This window comes from Phyllostomus discolor, chromosome X (assembly GCF_004126475.2).
Source record: "Phyllostomus discolor isolate MPI-MPIP mPhyDis1 chromosome X, mPhyDis1.pri.v3, whole genome shotgun sequence".
Taxonomy (NCBI): Eukaryota; Metazoa; Chordata; class Mammalia; order Chiroptera; family Phyllostomidae; genus Phyllostomus; species Phyllostomus discolor.
Window position 1 is genome coordinate 56,035,367 of NC_050198.1, and position 21,583 is coordinate 56,056,949.

The following is a 21,583-nucleotide window of genomic DNA, read 5'->3' on the forward strand; positions in this document are numbered from 1 at the left end:
GTAAAAAGATATCTTTGAGATAATTAGGGCCATTTCAATATGAACTTGGTATTAGATGATATTAAGGAATTATTAACTTTGAGAAGTGTAATAATGCCATACTGGTTACATTTTTCAAGTGTCCTTATCAGTTAGGTATATATACTTGCATGACCCTGAGAGTGAGCACCTCCTTAAATTTTGCACCCCAGGTGCCTCACTTGTCTCAGTGTAGCTCCAGCCTTGCTTGCAATGCACTGCAATAAAATAGCTATGTACTACTGTCATTGGTTATAAATACCTGCCCCAGCAGAGTTTCTATACCTGAGATCCAAGATTTAATTTTTATTAATTTGTTAAAGGTTTTATTGGTAGGCTTTGTAGAACTTCCATATCTCTTTGTCTTGATCCAGATGAACCCCAAAAGAAGAACAAAGGTGATCCCATGAACAACCTGGAAAGTTTTTACCAAGAGATGATAATGAAAAAACGTCTTGAAGAGTTCCATCTTATGAGAGGTGAACCCTTTGCTTCCCACTCACTGGTCTCAGCTACATCAGTGGGAGATAGTGGCACAGCTGAGAACCCGCCATTACTCCAGGACAAGGGAGAACAGGCAGCACAGGGTAAAAGTCCCAGTCTCCATGTGGCAAAAGTTATTGATAATTCACCTGAGCAGTGTTGGACTGGGCCTAAGAAGCTGACGCAGCCAATAGAATTTGTCCCAGAAGATGAGATCCAGAGAAATCGTTTGTCAGAGGAGGAGATCCGAAAAATTCCTATGTTTTCTTCATATAATCCAGGGGAGCCAAACAAGGTATAGGCTAAACCAAGAAAAAAAATGGGTTGTTTTCATTTTAATTTACCTCTACATAAAGTAGTACTTTTATATTCACTTTGATTATACCAAAGAATTATGACATAGGCATAGTGATTGTGTTTTTCCTTGACCTTGACTATTCTTTCTCTGCATACTACATAAGTAGTATATTTCCTATGATGTTCTTCGTGGTTTTCTAAGGTCCTAAACTACCCTTAAAATTTTAAAGAAATCTTGAAGAGACTCTAGTCTGTACCTACTAGAAGACCTCAATTGAAGGAAAAGTAACTTCCAATTTCCTAGGCTAGCAATGAGTCAGGTAGTATTGATAAAACCACCATGTATCATAGCCATGGTGCCTCTGGAATTAGTCAATAATTGATATTCTGGTTATGACTAGGATTTACTGATACCATGTGAGTTTTTTTAATTATATTACATGGATTATGCTATTATAATTGTCCCAATTTTCCCCCTTTGCACCCCCCAGTCCCTCAGGCAATCCCCATACCATTGTTCATTCATGCATATAAGTTCTTGGGTTACTCCAAATGCTCCACCTGGCTTTCATATGACATATGACTTCAGATGCTGGTAGTTAAGAGCAAAGTGAATGCACAGGGCATCTAAGTCTTGAGAAATTGGCAAATATCCAAGTAAACTTGTAAATAATCTTTGTTTTATATTTTTACTACATAGCTATATATTCATAAACAACATATAGTTTTATATACTTTAAAACTATGTAGAGGAAATCATAACCTACATAACCTTCTTTTTAAAATATTTTATTTATTTTTAGAGAAAGAGGGAGAGAAACCTCAATGTGTGGTTGCCTGTCATGCACCCCCAATTGGGAACCTGGCCTGCAACCCAGGCATGGACCCTGACTGGGAATTTAACCAGTGACCCTTTGGTTCAGAGGCTGGTGCTCAATCCTCTGAGCCCCACCAGCCAGGGCCTACGTACCCCTTCTATAGCTTGATTTTTAAAGTCAATATGCATGGTTTTGAAATTTATTTCTAATGATATTAGGAACTATGTATTCCATTGTAGAAATATAGTATAATTCATTTATCCAATATCCTGAAGACTTTCTCTGTTCATTTTTGTTTTGCAGAGAATTCTGCAACAAACATTATTATATAATTAGTAAGTCACAATCAGCAAATTTTTAATGAAATGAAGTAGAATAGAATATAAAATATCAATATCAATTAAATATAAATATTAAGTACTGTTTTTTGAAGGTTTTGTTTTGCATGTGTGTGCACACACACGAGAGAAGGGGAGGATAGATGTTTGTGGGCCAGAATGCATTTCTTCCTGTAGATCTTAGTCAAAAAAAGCTGGAAAAATACTGCTTTATTGCAGTGATTATCAAATGTTAGTGTACACCAGAATCACCTGACAGGGCTGTTAAAACAGATTGCTTGGCTCCGCCCACAGAATTTTTTATTCAGTACTTCTGGAGTAGGGCCTGAGAATTTGCATTTCCAAGTTCCCAAGAGATGCTCCTGGTCTAAGAGACATTTTAAGAATCCCTGTTGTAGACTACATACCCAGGAGTGGAATTACTGCGTATATAGGATATGTATATCAACTCCATGAACAGGGTTTCAGAGATCTCTTTCACATCCTTGCCAATACTTTGTAATAGTAGACTTTTTATTTTTGCCAGTCTAACATATTAGAAAGGTATCTCATTGTTTTAATTTGCATGTTTCTGGATTCCAGTGACATTATGCATATGTTTATAAACTTATTAACCTTTCAGGAACCTTCTGTAAGTTGTCTGTTCCTTTTTGCCTACTATTTGGTTGTTTAGTTTTTCATATTATTTACAGAGATTATTTTTAAATTATCAATACAAATCCTTTCTGCTTATTTAGCAAATACATTTTCCCAGTGAGTGGCTTATCATTTTAACATCACTTCTGATGTCTTACATTAAGTAGAAGCCTTTCATTTTAATGTAACTACATCATCAGTAGTTTACTTCATGGTTTGTGCTTTACAAATCGTTTTAAGGAAATCTCTCCCTGCAAATTAATAAGAAAAATACAAACAACCCAATAAAATGGTCAGAAGCTATTAATAGGCAACTCCTAAATGAGAAAACATGATTGTCTAATTAACTTATTAACTCTCATCAGCAATTAAAGACATACAAAATAAAACCATAATGCAATACTATTTACCAACCAGGATGTTAGCATAAAAGCATGGTGATGCCAAGTATTAGTGAACATATGGAACATTAAGAACTCTAATATATTTCTGGCTGGGTATAAATGAGTACAATCACTTTCAAGAACATTGTGGCAATATCTAGTAAAATAGAAGATGCTCATACAGTATGGATCAGCAGTGCCATTTCTAGGTATCTATCCTAGAGGAATTCTTACACATGCACATTAGGAGGTGTTATAAGGATGCTCATTGTAACATTATTTGTAAACAACATACATGTTCATCAGTAGGAGAATGGATAAAGCATGGTATATTCATAAAATAGAATACTATATGGTAGAGAAAATGAATAAACTATAACTATAGGTATCAGTGTAGTTGCAGCTCACAAACATAATGTTGAATGAAAATGGCTAGTTGCAGACTTCTGGTTTCAACTCCAGCATATAAGGTGCTTTGAAGTCATCACTCCTGTCTTACAACAAGAAATGCAGCCAAACAAGCTAAAAATCAATGAGTTTTTTCTTGGACCCATCAGAAAATTGAAGTCACAGAGCAAACTGCAACCCCTAAATCTGGAGAGACAGGAAATTACCAAGAATCACAGGCCAGATCTACTTATCAGGAGCCATAAACTGGTAAGAATACTTGAGTGGTAACTTTGACAAATTGGTTGAGGCAAAGTATAGATTAGTATTTGAACATAACAGGTTCTCAAGTTGAAGAGCTGAGGAAAAACTCTGTTCCTGACTAGTAGTAAATCAAGTAGTATTCGTAGAACCACCATATATGGTAGCCACAGTGCCTCTGGAATTAGTCAATAAATACCTCCAGGAACCCCACTAGGTTCTCAGGTCGAAGAGCCAAGACAAATATGTGTTCCTGGCATGGGGAACAGAAAAGTAGTAATTTTGAAATATACTTAGAACTTCTGTCTAACAAAGAACTACCCAACAAGTAAAACTACCAAAGTCTTCTCCAGTGTGAGAGAAGGGAAATCATCTAACTTCAGGCCCTTCTAGCCTTCCTTTCTCATCTAACAGAGAAAGAAAAAAAATTCTGACACAATTCTGAAAAGTACAGGTAGGGAACACAGGCATACTGAAAGACTGAGGCTTGATTATAGGATTACAGAATATTTCCCCTTACTTTATACCTTACCACTGCATGAATAGGGCTTCAGTGTAATAACTGTGGGTTACACCTGCAGGGCTCAGACTCTATTTAAGAGGTTTTTAGGGAAATCTGAAGAAAACATGGGAGACAAAAAACAAGGACATTAGAGAAAACTGAAACCCTGTGATGCCTATAGCTTGAGCAGACATTAATAAACACAGTCCAACTCCTCACCAGATTAACATAAAACATTATGCTAATGGCCTTTTTACCTTAGTTCCTAATACAGCATACATTAAGTATGGGTTTCAACATAGAAGAAATTATGAGGCATGCTAAAAGGAAAAAAAAAACAGTCTCAAGAAACAAAACAAGCATCAGAGCCAAAGTCACATATAGCTCAAGTTTTGGAATGATCACATATATGGAATTTAAAATAACTGTGATTAAATGCTGAAGAGTGTATTAGAAATATTACACAACATGCAAAAACACATAGGTAATGTAATCAGAGAAATAGAAACTCTAAGAAAGAATCAGAAGATACTGGTAATAAAAAACACTATAATGGAAATGATGATTTTCATAGGTTTATCATTAGATTGGTACAGCCAAGGAAAGAATCAGTAAGCTTGAAGACGTATCCATACAAAGTTCCCAAACTGAAATGCAAAGAGAAAAAGACATAAAAAAATTAGCAGAATAGAGTTCAGCATGGATACCCTGCCTTCTGCCTTCTTGACCCCTGGCCCTTCCTCTTTCCAATCCTTTCCTCCGACTACTGCAGTCTTTTCTGGGGTGCCTGCTCCCAGAGGAGCTCCTGACTCAGTGATGGGGTCTTGGGCCTCCATGTCACTGTGGGAAGAAGAGCTTGAAGAGATCAAGAAGGAAACTGGCTTTTCCCACAGTCAGATCACCCGCCTCTATATCCAGTTCACCAACCTGGACTTCCAGTGGATTCCAGAACTTGCCATGAACCCACTGAGAGACCAGATCATCAATTCCTTTTTTTCCAGATGGAGAAGACCAGGTAAACTTCCATGGATTCATGAGAACTTTGGTTGATTTCCAACCCATTGAAGACAATAAAAAGAGTAAAGATGTGAATAGACCAGAACCACTTAACAGCCAAAGCAACAAGCTGCACTTTGCTTGTCGACTAGATGATTTGGATAAAGATGACAAGATCTCCTGTGATGAGCTGTTACAGGTGCTACATATGATGATCAGAGTGAGCATCTCAGATGAACAGCTGGGCAGCATCACAGAAAGGACTATCCAGGAAGCTGATTAAGATGGGGACAGTGCCGTATCTTTCACAGAAGTTGTCAAGGTTTTGGAGAAGGTGGATGTAGAACAGAAAATGAGCATCAGATTTCTTCACTAAAGGACTGAGACCAAACTGTTCCTTGCTGTCTAGTATTTAAGAACTGGAACTTAGGAGTCCTCCTGTCCACCACCCCACCTCCACCCCATCATTCACCTTCTCCCAAAGCACTGCTGTTGCATGACAGCCCCCAATGTGTTCTGCCAACATGAACTTGCCTTTGGTGTATAAACAGGACATTACAGAATGGTCCACACAGTCGGTATCTGTTCCATATCATTTGCTGGTTATCTCCATTTCTAAATATTTTCCCAGCCTCAGCTCCACCCCTGTTCTACTGCTGAATGCTACATGTGCATCTTGTCTGAGAAAGTGGGAAACTGAATCAGGTCAAGAACCAGCCACCATAGCTCTTTCATTGGTTGTAAACTATAGCCGCACTGCCTTCCCTCCAACAAGGTTTTGACATGCTCCTCTATCCTTTTTATATGTCATTTGCTTTCTACTACTCTTTCACCCAATACATCATTCACTTAGCCTTTCAGTCTCCCTGCTTTTTATTAAGCTTCAGTCTCCTCTGTTCTACTTGGCACCCCAAGCTATGCCTGTTCAGTGTATTTCTGACTTGGCAGGATAGTTTAGTGATCTCGCAGTTTTGAACTACCTTTACTCTTAAATAGATCTCTGGGGTGTTGCCTCCAGGAGCTTTTCAATAACCAACACCTGTCAGACAACTGACTATCTCTTGGTCCCCTGCACTCTGCTTTGTCACCCAAGGGCTGTGGTTTAGAGATCTTCTTGAAAGGTGGTGGCCTTAGTGAAAGGTATAGGGCACAGCCTTTCAGCTGACTTGCCCAGGTAGCTCTACCTCTGGCCTCTGATTCTCATCATACATACCTACATGGCTGCTCTTGCTAGTATAGTGTTAACTTTTCAGAAAAAAAGCCATATGCCTACAGATTTGTCTAGTTTTGGGAGACTGTTACCACCAGAATGGCTGCTCTAACAAAATGCTTGGGGACTTTCTCATGGTTTTTTGAACAAGGTGGCTGGGTACCCTAAAAGCCTCATGTATTCCCACATTTGCAGCATGGCTTATGCCTCAATGTTATGTGCCCTAGAATGTTTTGCAGTTCACATTTCCAGATAGAAAGATTAGTGTTACAGAAGTGCCTACTTATCCCAGTCCAAAAGGTTTAAAGATTGCCCTCAGTATCTGTAAGTTTTATGCCAATACTTTATGAATTTTACACTTGGAAAATGTTAATGCTGGAATCCATAGTCAGCTCCTAAGACAGGTCCAGAGCTTTGAATGTATTATATCATTAGTAGCCTGGTTACACCAATTTCCTAGCTCCTCTCTTTGACCATTGCTAAACCCCTTAGAAACAAGGGGTCTGGCACTGGTGGCACAACCTGAGGTGGCATTATAGACCTTTGCATGAGCCAGAGCAAATTTTCCGTCTAAGTCAGTTTAGTACAGACCTCGTTGAATCAGGCTGTTGTCATCCTAACATCTGTCTTTATGAGTCTGTTCATCCTTGTAACTGCCCTTGGGTGATTTTGTCTGACTTATTGCTTGCTTGCATGTTTCCTTGCTTTGGAAGGCTATCCAAGATATATGCACAATACTTTAGGAAAGGGGTTGCTAAAAGAGAGAGAGACAGACAGACAGACAGACACCACTGCAAGGGATTAGGAAGAGTAGAGAACAGAGGACTGGCCAGGCTGGAAGACTCAAATGTAAATGACTGAGAAATTCTTGGTGAAGTATCAGTCTGACTTTGTAATCAAGTGAGGTAGTATAGGAATCATATAAAAAGGAAGATTTGTCTGATGCTGTTCTGTTAGAGAGGTACTTCAAAGGCTCCTTGATTTGCATACTTAAAGATCCTAAAATTATGGCTTTTTCCTCCTTTTGGCTACATAGTAAACTGTTTTAATCCATGGTGTGCCTTATTGGATTAAAACTATTATCTGATCCATCAATAAATACTTGTAGTTAAACAAACAAAAAAAAATGAACAGAATATCCAAGAACCATGTGACAATTTTAAAAGGTTTAACATACTCATTATTGGAATACCAGAAGGATAAGAGAGAAAGGAGCAGAAGAAATATCTGAAGTAATGATGGTCGATAATTTTCCAAAATTACTGACAGATACCAGACCATTGATACAGGATCTGAACAGAACACCAAGCAGGATAACTACCCTCAAAAATATATACCTAAGCTTATCATGTTCAAATACAGAAAATGGAAGACAGAGAAAATGTTGAAAATAGCCAGAAAGGAAAAAAGAAACACTTTGCCTATAGAGAAACAAAGATAAGAATTGTATTGGATTTCTCATCAGAAACCATGCAAGCAAGAAGACAATGGCATGAAATATTTAAAGTATTGAAACCCCCTCCCCCACCTACATAGCATTCTGCATTCAGCGAAAGTATCCTTCAAAAGTGAAGGAAAAAGAAAGATTTTATCAAACAAAGAAAAACTGAAGGAATTTGTTGCCAGTAAACCTGTCTTACAAGAAATGTTTTGTTTTAGTTTTTGTTTTTTAAGTTCTTCAGAGAGAAGAAAAATGATATAGGTTAAAAAAAACAGATCTCTGTTAAAAAAAAAAAAAAAACACAGAGAGGAATACCTGAAGGTAAAGTCTTTAATTTTTTTTTTTATTTTAAATGATCTAAAAGATAATTGTTCAAAGTAATAATAGCAATGTGTTAGGTAATTTTAGTATATGATAAGTGAAATCAATGGCAGGAATATTATAAGGTATAGGAGAGAGGAATTAGTATTTAATTTATGTAACTATTATAATGTATCCGCACTCCCTGTGAAATAGTATAGTGTTATTTGAGAGTCAATTTAGATTAGTTATAAATGTATTGAATATATTGCAAACTCTAGGCCAACCACTAAAAGATATATAAACAGAAGTATAATTGATATACTAAGAGAGGGGTAAAAGTGAAATCATATAAAATGATACTCATTCTCTACAATATTTAGAAGCAAAAGGAATATTTTCTTTTTTTTAATTTTATTTTATTTTAATCATTGTTCAAGTACAGTTTTCTCCCCCCTACTCCCATTCCAGCCCACCCACCCAACCCTCCCCCCTTCCCCCCATTACCCCCCACCCCTAGTTTTTGTCCATGTGTCCTCCAAATTTGTTCCTGTAATCCCTACCCAATCCCCCCTGAAATTCCCTCTTCTCTCCCCTCTGGCCACTGTAAGACTATCCCCTATTTCAGTGTCCTTGGTTATATTTTGCTAGTTTTGTTTTGTTTTGTTGTTTAGATTCCCGTTAAAGGTGATATCATGTGGTATTTGTCTTTCACTGCCTGGCTTGTTTCACTTAGCATAATGCTTTCCAGCTCCATCCATGCTGTTGCAAAGGGTATGAGCTCCTTCTTTCTTTCTGCTGCATAGAATTCCATTGTGTAAATGTACCATAGTTTTTTGATCCATTCATTTACTGATGGGCATCTAGGTTGCTTCCAGAACCTAGGTATTGTAAATTGTGCTGCTATGAACATCGGGGTGCAAAGGTTCTTTTGTATTGGTGTTTTAGTGTTCTTAGGATAGAGTCCCAGCAATGGAATTGCAGAGTCAAAAGGCAGATCCATTTTTAGTTTTCTGAGGAAGTTCCAAACTGCTTTCCATAGTGGTTGTACCAGTCTGCAGTCCCACCAACAGTGCACTAGGAACCCCCTTTCTCCACATCCTCTCCAACACTTGTTGTTTGTTGCTTTGTTTATGATGGCCATTCTGACTGGTGTGAAGTGGTATCTCATTGTGGTTTTAATCTGCATCTCTCTGATGGCTAGCGATATTGAGCATCGCTTCATGTGTCTTTGGATTTTCTGTATGTCCTCCTTGGAGAAGTGTCTGTTCAAGTCCTTTGCCCATTTTTTTTAATTGGGTTACTTGTCTTCTTAGAGTGGAGTCGTGTAAGTTCTTTATATATTTTGGAGATTAAACCCTTGTCTGAGGTATCATTGGCAAATATGTTTTCCCATACAGTTGGTTCTCTTTTTATTTTGATACTGTTTTCCTTAGCTGTGCAAAAGCTTTTAATTTTGATGAGGTCCCATTTGTTTATTCTTTCCTTTATGTCCCTCGCTCTAGGAGACATGTCAGTAAAAAAGTTTCTGCGTGAAATATCTGAGATTTTCCTACCTACGTTCTCTTCTAGGACTTTAATGGTGTCACGCTTTATATTTAAGTCTTTTATCCACCTTGAATCTATTTTTGTATAAGGTGTAAGTTGGTGCTTGAGTTTCATTTTTTTGCACGTAGCTGTCCAGTTCTCCCAACACCATTTGTTGAAGAGGCTATTTTTATTCCATTTTATGTTGCTGCTTCCTTTGTCAAATATTAATTGACCGTAGAGGCTTGGGTTTATTTCTGGGCTCTCTGTTCTGTTCCATTGGTGTATGTGCCTGTTTTTATGCCAGTACCAGGCTGTTTTGATTACAGTGGCCTTATAGTATAGTTTAGTGTCAGGTATTGTGATTCCTCCTACTTTACTCTTCTTTCTCAAAATTGCAGCAGCTATTCGGGGTCGTTTATGGTTCCATATAAATTGTTGAAGTGTTTTTTCTATGTCTGTGGAATATGCCATTGGTACTTTAATAGGTATTGCATTGAATGTGTAAATTGCTTTTGGTAGTATGGACATTTTAATGATATTAATTCTTCCAATCCATGAACACGGTATATGTTTCCATTTGTTTGTGTCTTCCTTGATTTCTCTTCTCAATGTTATGTAGTTTTCTGAATACAGGTCTTTTACCTCTTTGGTTAGGTTTATTCCTAGGTATTTTATTTTTCTTTTTGCTATTTCAAATGGGATTTTTTTCTTGATTTCTGCTTGTGCTGTTTCATTGTTGGTGTACAGAAATGCCTTTGATTTCTGGCTATTGACTTTGTATCCCGCTGTTTTACCAAATTCATTGATTAGGTCAAGCAGTTTTTTGGTGGACTCTATAGGATTTTCTATGTACACTATCATGTCATCTGCAAACAGTGACAGTTTTGTTTCCTCCTTTCCGATTTGGATTCCTTTTATTTCTTTTTCTTTTCTGATTGCTGTGGCTAGAACTTCCAGTACTATATTGAATAGAAGTGATGAAAGTGGACATCCTTGTCTTGTTCCTGTTCTTAGTGGAAAAGATTTTAATTTTTGCCCATTGAGTATAATGTTGGCTGTAGGTTTCTCATATATGGCCTTTATTATGTTGAGGAATGCTCCCTCTATTCCCACTTTACTGAGTGTTTTTATCATAAATGGGTGCTGTACCTTATCAAATGCTTTTTCTGCATCTATTGATATGATCATGTGGTTTTTGTCTTTGAGAAGCAAAGGGAATATTTTCTGACTCATTTTATGAGAACCAGCCTTAGCTTAATATCAAAACCAGGTAAAGATATTACAATAAAGAAAAACTGATGACCAATGTCTCTTATGATCATAGATGCAAAAATCCTAAAATTAGGGAGATCAGAATAGTTGAAGGAGATATTTTTATTTAAAAATCAAAGTATTGGAAAATGAAATCCAACAATGTATCAAAAGAATTCTGTATTGTGAACATGTGGGATTTATTACAGGTATCTACGACTGGTTCAACATTTCAAGCTCAGTTAATGTAATCCACCACATCAACAGACTAAAGAAAAAAAATCATATCATTATTTCAGTTGGTATAGAAAAAATACTTGACAAAATTCAACATCATTAATGATACAAACCCTCATTGAACTAAGAAAAGAGGTGAACATTGTCAACTTGATAAAGAATATCTACAAACCCTAGAGCTAACATACTTAGTGGTAAAAAACTGGATGCTTTCCCCTTTGATCAGAAACAAGGCAAGGGTATCTCCTCTCACCACTTCTTAAAATATTGTACTGGAAATGCTAAACAGTGAAATAAAATAGGAAAATAAAATGAAAAGTACACATATTGGAAAGGAAAATATAAACCATCTCTGTTCATAGATGACATGTAGTTCTATATGGAAAATCCCAAACAGTGACCCTAAAACAACTTCTGGGACTAATAAGTGAGTATAGCAAGGTTGGAGAAAGTCAGTTGTTTTCCTGTATACCAAGAAATTAAGAATTGAAATTGATATAAAACCACTATTTACAATAGCACCACATACTCTGGTTTCTCTTCAGATCATATAAATCTTTCACCTTTTTCAATAGCATCAGAAAATAGTGAAATAATTAGATATAAATGTATCCAAATTTTTACAGCACTTACATGCAGGAAACTACAAAATACTGATGAAAAGGTAAAGAAGGTATAAATAAATGCAGAGATGTCCAGTGTTTATGGATTGGATGACTTAATATTAAGGTATCAATTTTTCCCATATTAATATGTAGGTTCCACACAGTCCCACCAAAATCCCAGCAACCTATTTTGTGAATATAGACAGACTGATTCTAAGTTTCTAGGAAGATAAAAGATTCAGAATATCTAACACAGTACTGAATAACAACTACACAGTTGAAGGACTGACACTACTCAACTTCAAAGACACATGACCAATTGAGCAGAATAAAGAATTCAGAAATAGATTCACACAGATATAGTGGACCAATCTTTGACAAGGGAGCAAAGGCAATTAAATGGAGAAAGCATAGTCTTTTCATCAAATTATGCTGAATAACTGAATATCAGCATGAAAAAAGAATGAATCGACACAGATTTTACATTCTTCAAAAAATTAACGCAAAATAGATTGTAGATTCAAATGCAAAACACAATACCATAAAACTTGTAGAAGAAAATGGGAGAAAATCTAAGTGACCTTGTGTTTGGTGACACAATAATAGATGCAATACCAAAAGCATAATTTATGAAACAAAAATGATAAATCAGGCTTTATTAAAATAGTAAACTACTATGTGAAAGATACTTTTAAAAGAATCAAAAAGCAAGCCACATACTGGAAGAAAATATTTTCAAAACACATGCCTAATAAATGACTTGTATCCAAAATACACAAAGAACTTCTAAAACTCACCAGTAGTAAAATGAACTACCCAATTAAAAATGGACAAAAGAACAGACACTTTCCCAAAGAAGTTATGTGCATGTCAAATAAGCATATAGAAGGAGCTCATGGTTACTTGTCATAAGGGAACTGCATAATAAAACAATAGTGAGATGACATTATACACCTATTAGAATATACAAAAAAAATCACAATAAAATTGACAGTACCAAATGCTAGTGAGGATCCTGACCAACAAGAACTCATATTCGTTACTGGTGAGAATACAAAATGATACAATCTCTTTGGAAGTTAGTTTGACAGTCTCTTACAAAGCTTAACATTGTTTTACCATATAATCCCATAATTGTGCTTCTAGTTATTTACCACAATTGATTTGAAAACCTATATTTATACAAAACCCAGCATGTGAATGAAAACCCAGCAGTTTTATTCATAACTGCTAAAAAAAACTGCAATCAAGATGTTCTATAGATGAATGAAACATTCATCTGTGCTACAACTGTACAGGGTCTGGCACAAATAATATCCCTTTTTATCACAAAAGCATAAGCATGTAATGCTGTAACATAACAATGTCACACTCAAGCACACCATGTAACATTTTAGGTGAAATATTCAAATTGCTCTCCATATTGTGCAAGACATTCTTGTACCCTACCTGCCACAGTCAAGTAAGCCTTACTTCTGCCAGACCCTGTACAATGGAATATAATTCAGCAATAAAAAAAAAAATAAGCTATAAAGCTACAAAAAGACATAGAGGGGTTATAAATGCATTTTAATAAGTGAAAGAAGCTAGTATGAGAAGACTATGTATTATATGATTTCAATTATATGACATTTTGGTAAACACAAAACTGCAGCAACAGTAAATGATCATTAGTTTCCAATAGTTTGGGTAAATGGTGGAGAGAGGAATAGATAAAGCACAGATTTTTAGGGCAGTGAAATTGTTCTCTATGATAATTTAATAATTTAATAGTGAATGCAGGACATGAATCTGTTGAAACCCATAACTGTACAGCATGAAGAGTGACCCTTGATGTATACAAATATTAAAAAATTATTTAGGAGGTTGGGGAACCCCAGGAAGGAATGCAGGCTGACAGGAGAGTCTGTGTTACAGATATATGAAGCACCCTCAGTGAAGGTGTGAGGGAAAAGGTGCTGACCTAAATATCTATGGAAATGTGTGGACTGCGGAAGTGACAGAGGCAAACAGAACTGCACATAATCACTGTGCCCTAGTTGATACGATTGTGTAATATGGGAGTACAGGTTAACAATTCTGATATTATACATGTAAAATGAAATGGAGCAATTAAGTAAATGGATAGCAGATGGTGGGAGCCAGGTTTTTCACCCTTGGAATTTACAGATAAGCAAAGGAGGAAAACCAGAATTATCCATGTGGTAATGGTTTATAGTTGGAGATATTATGAACTCATGTTTAATGTAATACATGGATGACTACATATTGAAATATGTATAGATATGTATATATACACAGGTTAGTATTAATTTCTTTTCTCTTAGCTGACAGGGTCTAAATGAAGTGACATTCCAGGAGCAACAAACATGTTTGGCACCCAGATCTTAGTTTCTAATATTATTCTCTAATAAAAGTAACCAGGCTCTTTAGAGAAATGGCTGATTCTAGCACTGGGGGCAGGAATTATACAAGATGAGCCTTGGGCATTTTGTAGTGCCAAAAAATAAGGAAGTGCTACAACCAACAACATAAAAATATTATAGGTATGTCAAAGGAGCACATGAGCCAACTGAAAGAGTTGCCAATGACCAAAGTTGGAACAATTTGTACATCAAAGTAAGTAAATTAGTGTTGGACTATGCCCCAAAGTACAGAATAAATATATATGAGTCCAAGCTGATAATAAACAAAACAATTGAATAAGTTGATATAAGAGGGAGAGGAGACAAATACCCAATGAAGAAGAATTTTAAATAATTTATGTAGATGCTCCACCTTGAGGTTCTTGAGCTACTTATGGTGACTTCTTTAAAAAGTACAGTATGGAAAGGTAGAAAACAAAGTAACATTACAGAGTAGAAACCAAAAACTGCCTCAGCCAAGTTATCAGGGCCAACATCAACAGTCACAAGTCATACTGATAGTATGTATGGTTGGTATAATATGATCAAGCTGTACTTTTTCCTCTGGGGTCTTTTTCCTAGTAATTCATGACCCCAGTCTAACCATGAGAAAAACACCAGAAAAATTCCAGTAATGTGGCATCCTACCAAGTATCTGATCAGCTTTCCTTAAAACTGTTGAAATCATCAAAAACAAAGTCTGATTAACTGCCAGAGCCAAGAGGAACATAAAGACACATAAAAACCAAGTGTACTGTGGTTTCCTGGATAGGGCCCTGGAACAGAAAAAGGACTTTAGGAGGAAAAATAAGAAAATATGAATAGATTATGGAATTAATAATATATCTATATTAATTCATTTATTTTAATAATGCATAGTAATTATTTTAAAGTATATTTTATTGATTATGGTATTTAGAGTTGTCCTGCTTTTTTCTAATCTTTATTACTCTCCATCCTGCACCACCCCTCCCACCAGCATTCCCAGCCTTAGTTCATATTCATGGGTCATACATATAAGTTCTTTGGCTTCTACCTTTTCTATACTATGCTTAACCTCCCCCTCTCTGTTTTGTACCTACCATTTATTTATGCTTATTCCCTGTACCTTTTCCCCCATTCTCCCTCATCCCCTTCCCCACTGATAACCTTCCATGTGATCTCCGTTTCTGTGCTTCTGTTCCTGTTCTAGTTTGCTTGGTTCATTTTCCTTTTTGTTTTTCTTAGGTTCAGTTGTTGATAGTTGTGAGTTTGTTGTCATTTTACTGTTCATAGTTTTTAGCTTTCTCTTAGATAGTCCCTTCAACATTTCATATAATGAGGGTTTGGTAATGAATTCCTTTAACTTGACCTTATCTGGGAAGCACTCTATCTGCCCTTCCATTCTAAATGATAGCTTTGCTGGATAGAGTCATCTTGGATGTAGGTCCTTGCTTTACATGAGTTGGAATACTTCTTTCCACCCCCTTCTTACCTGCAAGATTTCTTTTGAGATATCAACTGGTAGTCTAATGGGAACTCCTTTGTAGGTAACTGTCTCCTTTTCTCTTGCTGCTTTTAAGATTCTCTCCTTTCATCTTGGGTAATGTGCCTCGGTGTGTACTTCCTTAGATACAACTTCTTTGGGACTCTCTAAGCTTCCCGGACTTCCTGGAAGTGCGTTTCCTTTGTCAGATTGGGGAAGTTCACCTCCATTGTTTTTTTCAAATAAGTTTTCAATTTCTTACTCTTCCTCTTCTCCTTATGGCACCCCTATGATTCAGGTGTTGGAACATTTAAAGTTGAGGTTCCTAAGCCTCTCCTCGTTTTTTGGAATTCTTGTTTCTTCATTCTGTTCCAGTTGGATGTTTATGTCTTCCTTCTCCAAATTGTCGATTTCAGTTCTGGTTTCTTCCCTTCACTGTTGGTTCCCTGTCTATTTTTTCTTTATTTCACTTTGCATAGCCATCACTTTATCCTCTATTTTGCATCCATATTCAACCATTTCTGGAAGTATTCTGATTATCAGTGTTTTGAACAGTGCATCTGATAGGCTGGCTATCTCTTCATCGCTTTGTTCTATTTTTGGAGCTTTGATCTGTTCTTTCATTTGAGTCATTTTTTTGTCTGTTTCAGTGCACCCGTTACATGGTAAAGGGTGGAGCCTTAGGTATTCACCAGAGCAGGGCAACCCAAGTCACTGTGTTGTGGTACTGTATGTGGGGGAAGGGTCAAAGAGAGAACAATGCTACTTGCTCAGCTCTCTGCTGGCTTTCAGTCACTTCCTCTACTACCCATAAGCAAGTTGGTCCCTTCTGGTGCTGATTCCTGGATTAGTAGTCTTGGGTATGTTCTAGAACCCTGTAGGTCTCTCCAACAAACTCTTCTGTGAGGCTGGGAGTTTTTCCTGCCATACAGCCCCCATAGGTTTTTACAGCCAGAGGTTAAGGCTTTCCTTTCCCATACTGGAACCCTGGGTTGTGCAGTCTGTCTCACTCCTCAGTTGTTCCTTCTGGTTTATCCACACACAAATGTAGGATTACCTAGTTCACCAGCTGCCACCTCTCCCTTGTAGGTCCTCCAGCTGCCACCTTACCACAAGTTCTCTCCACCCCGGCTACCTGTCTCCATCTCTCCTACCAGTCTGAATGAATATTTCTTCTTTAACTCCTTGGTTGTCAGACTTCCGTAGATTTCAATTTCCTGGCAGTTCTGGTTATTTTTTGTGTTTAAATTTGTTGTTGTCCTTTTGGTCGTGTGAGGAGGCAAAGTGTATATACCTACACCTCCATCTTGGCTGGAAATCCTCTGTAGTAATTAGACTAAGATGTTAATAATAGAGGAAGCTGGGTGTGTGGTATGTGGGAACTCTTTGTACTAGCTTCTCAGTTTTTCTGTAAATGTGTAAGTTTCTGTTTTGAAAAATAAAGTCTTTTTAAAAATTAAAACAGGTAGATGTAAAAGAATATATATAGTATAGTACCATTTATATGAAATTTTAAAAATAAAAAACAATACTGTATATTTCAGAGGAATACCAGGAAGAGACTCATTCTCTGTTGCCACTTAGAAATTGATTTTCTGTTTCACAGAAATGTTTATCTTGTTTTCTAGCTTAGCTATATCTTTGGGTTTATCTTTTTATATATGCATGCATAAAACATGTTTTTGGAGCAGAGAAGATAAATCCAATCAAGAAGTGACCAAGCCACTGTGAAAGAAATTCTCTTGTTTTGTTTTTTTTTTTAAATGTTCATATTAAAGGGAACAATCTTAGTATGGATCTTCCCTGCTTGGTGAGAAACTTGCCATATATTTACAGACTTGTTTCTTTGGTCATTTAATTCGATGATGCTGCTATGATGAGTATTTTAGAACCAAAACTCTAGGTCACCTGAAATTACTTAAGGGAACCACAAGAGAATTATTCTGTGTTACTTATCTTTAAGATAAAAATATAGTGAAATGCTAAATGTGTGGATATTCAGCCTCTAAAGACTTTGAGACATAAAAAAAATCAGCTTATTACAGTGTTTAATGTATTTATTTATGTTTCAGAAGTTAAGTCACTAAGTGGGCTTTATTTCCTAGCTCTTTGTTTTTGCTTCTCCTGTCCAAATTTTTCTCATGTTCTTTTAAGATATTAAAGGATGTAAATTATGCTAGTAAATATACTGATCTTTTTTTCTCCACTTCTTTATTTTAAGATTTTATTTATTTATTTTTAGAGAGAGGGTAAGGGAAGGAGAAAGAGAGGGAGAGAAACATCAATGTGTGGTTACCTCTTGTGTGCCACCACATGGGGACTTGGCCTGCAACCCATGCATGTGCCCTGCCTGGGAATCAACCCAGTGATCCTCTGGTTCACACGCTCTATCCACTGAGCTATACCAGCCAGGGATCTCCTCTTTTTTTTTTATTGTAGTAAAATATACATAACCTGAAATCTACCACCTTAACAAAATATTAAATGTATGTTACAGTATTGTTAACTATAGGCACAATGCTGTACAGCAAAGACCTAGAACTTAGTCATCTTGCATAGCTAAACTTTATACCCATTGAACAGCAAATCAACATTTTCCCCTTTCCACAGCCCCTGGCAACCACCATTCTAGTTTCTGTTTCCATGAGGTTGACTACTGTAGATGCCACAAGTTTTATCATACAGTATTGCTCCTGTTGTGACTGGCTTATTACACTTAGTGTAATGTACTCAAGCTTCATTTACGTTGTTGCATATGACAAGATTTTTCTTTTTCCTGGCTGTATAATATTCCATTGTGTTATGCCACGTATTCCTTAGATATTCATCCATGATTGATATTTAGGTTGTTTTCATCTCATGGCTATTATGAACAGTGCTGCAATGAATATGTAAGTTCAGATATCTCTTCAAGATCCTCATTTTAATTTTTTGAGTAAGTACTCAGAAATAGGATTGCTGCATCATATGGTAGTTTTAGTTTTAATTTGTGGAGGAGCCTCCATGATGTTCTCCAAAGAGCCTACACTGTTTTACATTTCTACCCACAGTGTACAAGGGTTCCAATTTCTGTATGTTCTCAGCAACACTTATTTCCTCTGTGTGTTCTTTGATTAAATGGCTATTTAGGTGTTTGGCCCATTTTTGAAAATTGGGTGGTTTGTCTTTTTGCTGCTGAGTTGTAGGAGTTTCTTTTTTAATTTTTGTTGTTGTTGTTGTACAATTACAGTTGTCTCCATTTTTTCCCATTACTTTTCCTTGGCCTACCCAACCCCTACTCCTACATTAAATCCTCCCCTACCCCATTGTCTTTGTTCATATGTCCCTTATACATGTTCCTTGACACTTCCCCTTCTTGTCCTCATTATCACCCTTCTCCCTTCTGGTCACTGTCAGTATGTTCTTTATTTCTAAGTCTCTGGTTCTGTTTTGCTCACTTGTTTTTCTTGTCTATTAGGTTCCACTTATAGGTGAGATCATATGGTATGTGTCTTTCTCCCCTGGCTTATTTTACTTACTGTAATACTCTCCAGATCCACCCATACTGTCATGAAGGGTAAGAGGTTTTTCATTTTCTGTGTAGTATTCCATTGTGTAAATGTACCACAGTTTTTTTATGCACTCATTTATGGATGGGCACTTAGGCTGTTTCCAGCACATGACTATTGTAAATAATGCTGCTATGAACATTGGGATGCATAAGTACATTTGAATTGGTGTTTCAGAATTCTTAGGGTATTATCCCACAGAGGAATTGCGGGGTCAAAAGGCAGTTCCATTTTTAGTTTTCAGAGCAAAGTCCATACTGTTTTCCACAGTGGCTGCACCAGTCTGCCTTCCCACCAACAGTGCACTAGGGTTCCCTTTTCTCTACAACCTCACCAGCACTTGTTGTTTGTTAATTTGTAAATGATGGCCATTCTGACCAGTGTGAAATAGTAACTAATTGTTTTAATTTGCATTTCTGATGGCTAGTGATGCTGGACATCTTTTCATATGTCTCTGGGCCTTTGTATGTCCTCTTTGGGAAACTGCCCAGGTCATTTGTGCATTTTTTAATTGGATCCTTTGTCTTCCCTGGTGTGGAGACATGTGTGTTCTTTATATATTTTAGAGATCAAAACCATGTCCAAGTTATCATTGACAAATATATTTTTCCCATATAGTTGGTTCCCTTTCGGTTTTGTGGATGCTTTTCTTCTGCAGAAGTTTTTAACTTGATATAGTCCCATTTGTTTACTCTTTCCCTTATGTCCCTTGCTCTAGAGGACATATCAGTAAAAATATTTCTCTGTGGGATATCTGAAATTTTCCTGCCTAAGTTCTCCTCTAGGGCTTTCATGGTATCACAACTTATATTTAAGCCTTTTATCCGTCTTGACTTTATTTTTCTGTATGGAGTACTTGATGGTCAAGTTTCTCTTTTTTTGCATGTAGCTGTCCAGATCTCCCAATGCTATTTGTTGAAGAAGCTACTTTCACACTGTTTAATGCTCCTGCCCCCTTTATCGAGTATTAATTCACCATGGAGACATGGGTTTATTTCTGTGCTCTCTATTCTGTTCCATTGATCTATATGTCTGTTCTTATGCCAGTACCTGACTGTTTTGATTACAGTGACCTTCTAATATAGTTTGGTATCAGGAGATATGATCCTACCTACTTCTTTCTTCTTTCTCAAAATGGCTGAGGCTATTCAGCATCATTTGTGGATCCATATACATTTTTGAAATGTTTTCTCTATATCTGTGAAATATGTCATTGGTATTCTTAATATGGATTGCATTGAATCTTAAATTGCTTTCGTTAGTATGGACAGTTTGATAATGTTAATTCTTCCAACTAAAGAACACAGTATATATGTCTATTTATTTGTGTGTTCCTTCATTTCTTTCTTCAGAGTTTTGTAGTTTTCTGAGTACAAGTCTCTTACCTCCTTGGTTAGGTTTATTCCTAGGTACTTTATTTTTCTTTTTGTTATGGCAAATGAGATTTTTTCCCTAATTTCTGTTTCTTATAGTTCATTGTTGGTGTACAAATGTACATTCACTTTCTGAATATTGACTTTGTAGCCTGCTGTTTTACCAAATTCACTTATTAGGTTGAGTAGGTGTTTGGTGGAGTCTTATAAAAATGTCTATTTACTATCATTTCATCTCCAAACAGTGACAGTTTTACTTCCCCCTTTCCAATTTGGATGCTTTTTATCTTTTTCTTGTCTGATCACAGTAGCTAGAACACCAAATACTATGTTTAATAAAATCGGTGAAAGCAAACACCCTTATCTTGCTCCTGATCTCAGTGGGAAAGCCTTTAGTTTTTGCCCATTGAGTACAATGTTGGCTGTAGGTATCTCATATATGGCCTTTATTGTGTTGAGGTATGCTCCCTCTATTGCCACTTTGCTGAGTGTTTTTATCATAAATGAGTGCTGTACCTTATTACATGCTTTTTCTTCATCTATTATCATCATGTGATTTTTGTCTGTCCTTTTGTTTATGTGATGTATTACGTTTATTGATATGTAAATATTCTACCATCATGTACTCCAGGGATGAATCCCACGTGATCGTGGTGTGTGATCTTTTTAATGTATTGCTGGATGTGGCTTGCCAATATTTTGTGGAGGATTATAGCATCTATGTTCATCAGTGATATTGGCTTGTAGCTTCCTTTCTTTGTTATATCTTTATCTGGTTTTGGGATTAGGATGATGCTGGCCTCATAAAAAAATTGGGGCTCTTCCCTCTTCTTGTATATTTTGGAATAGTCTGTGCAGGATAGGGGTTACCCCTTTGGTAAGTGTTTTATAAAATTCTCCTGTGAAACCGTCTGATCCAGGGCTTTTGTGTGTCAGGGGTTTTTAAATTACTGCTTCAATTTCACTACATGTTATTGGTCTGTTCAGGCTTTCTACTTCTTCTTGGTTCAGTTCTGGAAGATTGTATGTTTTTAGAAATTTGTTCATTTTAGCAAGGTTTTCAAATTTTTTGGCATATTGTTGTTTGCAGTAATTTCTT

At 36.5% G+C, this 21,583-nt stretch overlaps 1 protein-coding gene and 1 pseudogene across 3 annotated transcripts in view; both read left to right on the forward strand.

The window, feature by feature from the left end:
* RBM41 (RNA binding motif protein 41) overlaps positions 1-21,583 on the forward strand; it is an 80,702-nt gene that overhangs the window by 42,010 nt on the left and 17,109 nt on the right. For all 3 annotated transcript variants that reach the window (XM_036016846.1, XM_028522614.2, XM_036016845.1), the window contains exon 5: positions 393-796. In XM_036016846.1, the coding sequence (XP_035872739.1) occupies positions 393-796 (404 nt within the window). The remainder of the gene's footprint in view (positions 1-392; positions 797-21,583) is intronic.
* LOC118498558 lies at positions 1,755-7,089 on the forward strand (annotated as a pseudogene).